Source organism: Aphanomyces astaci, assembly GCF_000520075.1.
Source record: "Aphanomyces astaci strain APO3 unplaced genomic scaffold supercont1.16, whole genome shotgun sequence".
Lineage (NCBI taxonomy): Eukaryota > Oomycota > Saprolegniomycetes > Saprolegniales > Verrucalvaceae > Aphanomyces > Aphanomyces astaci.
In genome coordinates, this window is record NW_009798279.1 from 108,008 (window position 1) to 109,498 (window position 1,491).

The 1,491-nt window shown below is 57.3% G+C and overlaps 1 protein-coding gene across 1 annotated transcript in view; it reads right to left on the reverse strand.

Annotated features, from left to right (window-relative positions):
- The window catches only part of H257_07548 (hypothetical protein), a gene marked incomplete at both ends in the record, with an annotated part of 3,952 nt that extends 2,511 nt beyond the window's left edge, over nucleotides 1–1,441 (reverse strand). The window contains one exon of the mRNA XM_009833111.1: nucleotides 58–1,441. Coding sequence (XP_009831413.1) covers nucleotides 58–1,441 — 1,384 coding nt within the window. The remainder of the gene's footprint in view (nucleotides 1–57) is intronic.
- Between the last annotated feature and the right edge of the window lie 50 nt (nucleotides 1,442–1,491).

Here is a 1,491-nt window from a genome sequence, read left to right on the forward strand (position 1 = left end):
GTCCGCCGTCGGCCCCTTCCACCAGGCGGAAGAGCGCCGCCATGAGCGAGCTCTTACCCGACCCCGTGCGCCCGCATATGCCCACCTTTTCCCCTCCAACGACCTCAAACGACACATCCGTCAAGACCAAATCCAAGTTGGGACGGTATCGCATTGAGAAGGATTTGAACTCAATTGATCCCACTGATGGCCACGTCTTTGGCGGGGCTACTAGAACCGCCGAAGCATTGACAGAGTCGCCTTCAGTGTCCAACGAGTTGTAATGCTCCAGCCGTTCCACGCACGTCATGATGTTTTCAATCATGGAGGATGTCATGGTCATTCTTGATAGAAACGATGGCATTTGGGCCGCGTACGTCAGAGCCAGCCCCGCGGCGGTGATGCCGATGCTCGCTTTGGACACGACCGTGATGAACGACACGCCGGCGAGGATGCCCGCAGAGAGCCAGTCAAGCCGCATCTGCAGCCACCTTGACGAGATGCGGTAGATCATAAAGTAGCTCTGGTTGTGGTCGAGTATGGTGCGGCTCTTGGTAGCAAACTCGTCGGTCATGCCAAAGGCGCGGATGGTGGAGAGGCCATCGATGGTTTCTGAGATGAGGTTGATCACGGGGGTGCGGGAGATGCTCTCGAGGCGCTTGAGCTCGGACGATGTGAGCAGAAAGAACACTTGCACCTTGTGGAACAAGTACACGAGTGGAACGTACACGAGCAAGATAAACGGTGACGTGGCAGCACACACTACGATCACGGCGGCGATTTGAAACCCAAATTGGAGAAAGAGGACCCCAAAGAACGGCAGGATGCTGTCGACTTGATCTAAATCGCTGGAGAATCGATTGAGGATACGACCGACTGGCGTGATGTCGAAGAACGTCGTCACAGGCGCGTGAATCACCTTGCGGAACAGCTTGGCATGCAGCGCCTTGGAGCACAACACGCACAGAAACAACACGTACACACTGCGCCCCCACACAAGCGCCATCGCCACGAGGGCTAGCACGACGTATACGACGACGGATGTGACATCGTTCCCCGGGTGGGTGGACCAGAACCCCATGAACCAATCCGTGGCCACCACTGCCGTCTGCGATATCGTAAACGCCACGACGATGCTCACGGCCACGAACGCCCCGTTCCACCCCGTGGACCGCAAGTACGTCAGGTACAGACCAGACGACACGCCGCCCATCTGCCTGTCTTCTTTCTGCACCAGAACCCCGCCGCCGCCGCCGCTTTTCGAGTCGCCTGCTTTGGCCTGCTTCTCCTCGTCTGCCTTGACAACAACACCACCACCACCACTCGCGCCTTCTTCTGGCCAGTCAGCCTCCATCACAAGCGTCGAAGGGTCTTCCGACACGTCTGTAAAGCTCACGAGATGCGGAAACCCTTGCTTTATCGAGTCAAACGTTCCATCCCCGACGATCATGCCGTCTTCCATGACGAGAATGCGATCGGCATGGGGCAAGAAGTGGTAGTGGCTGTTGAGTA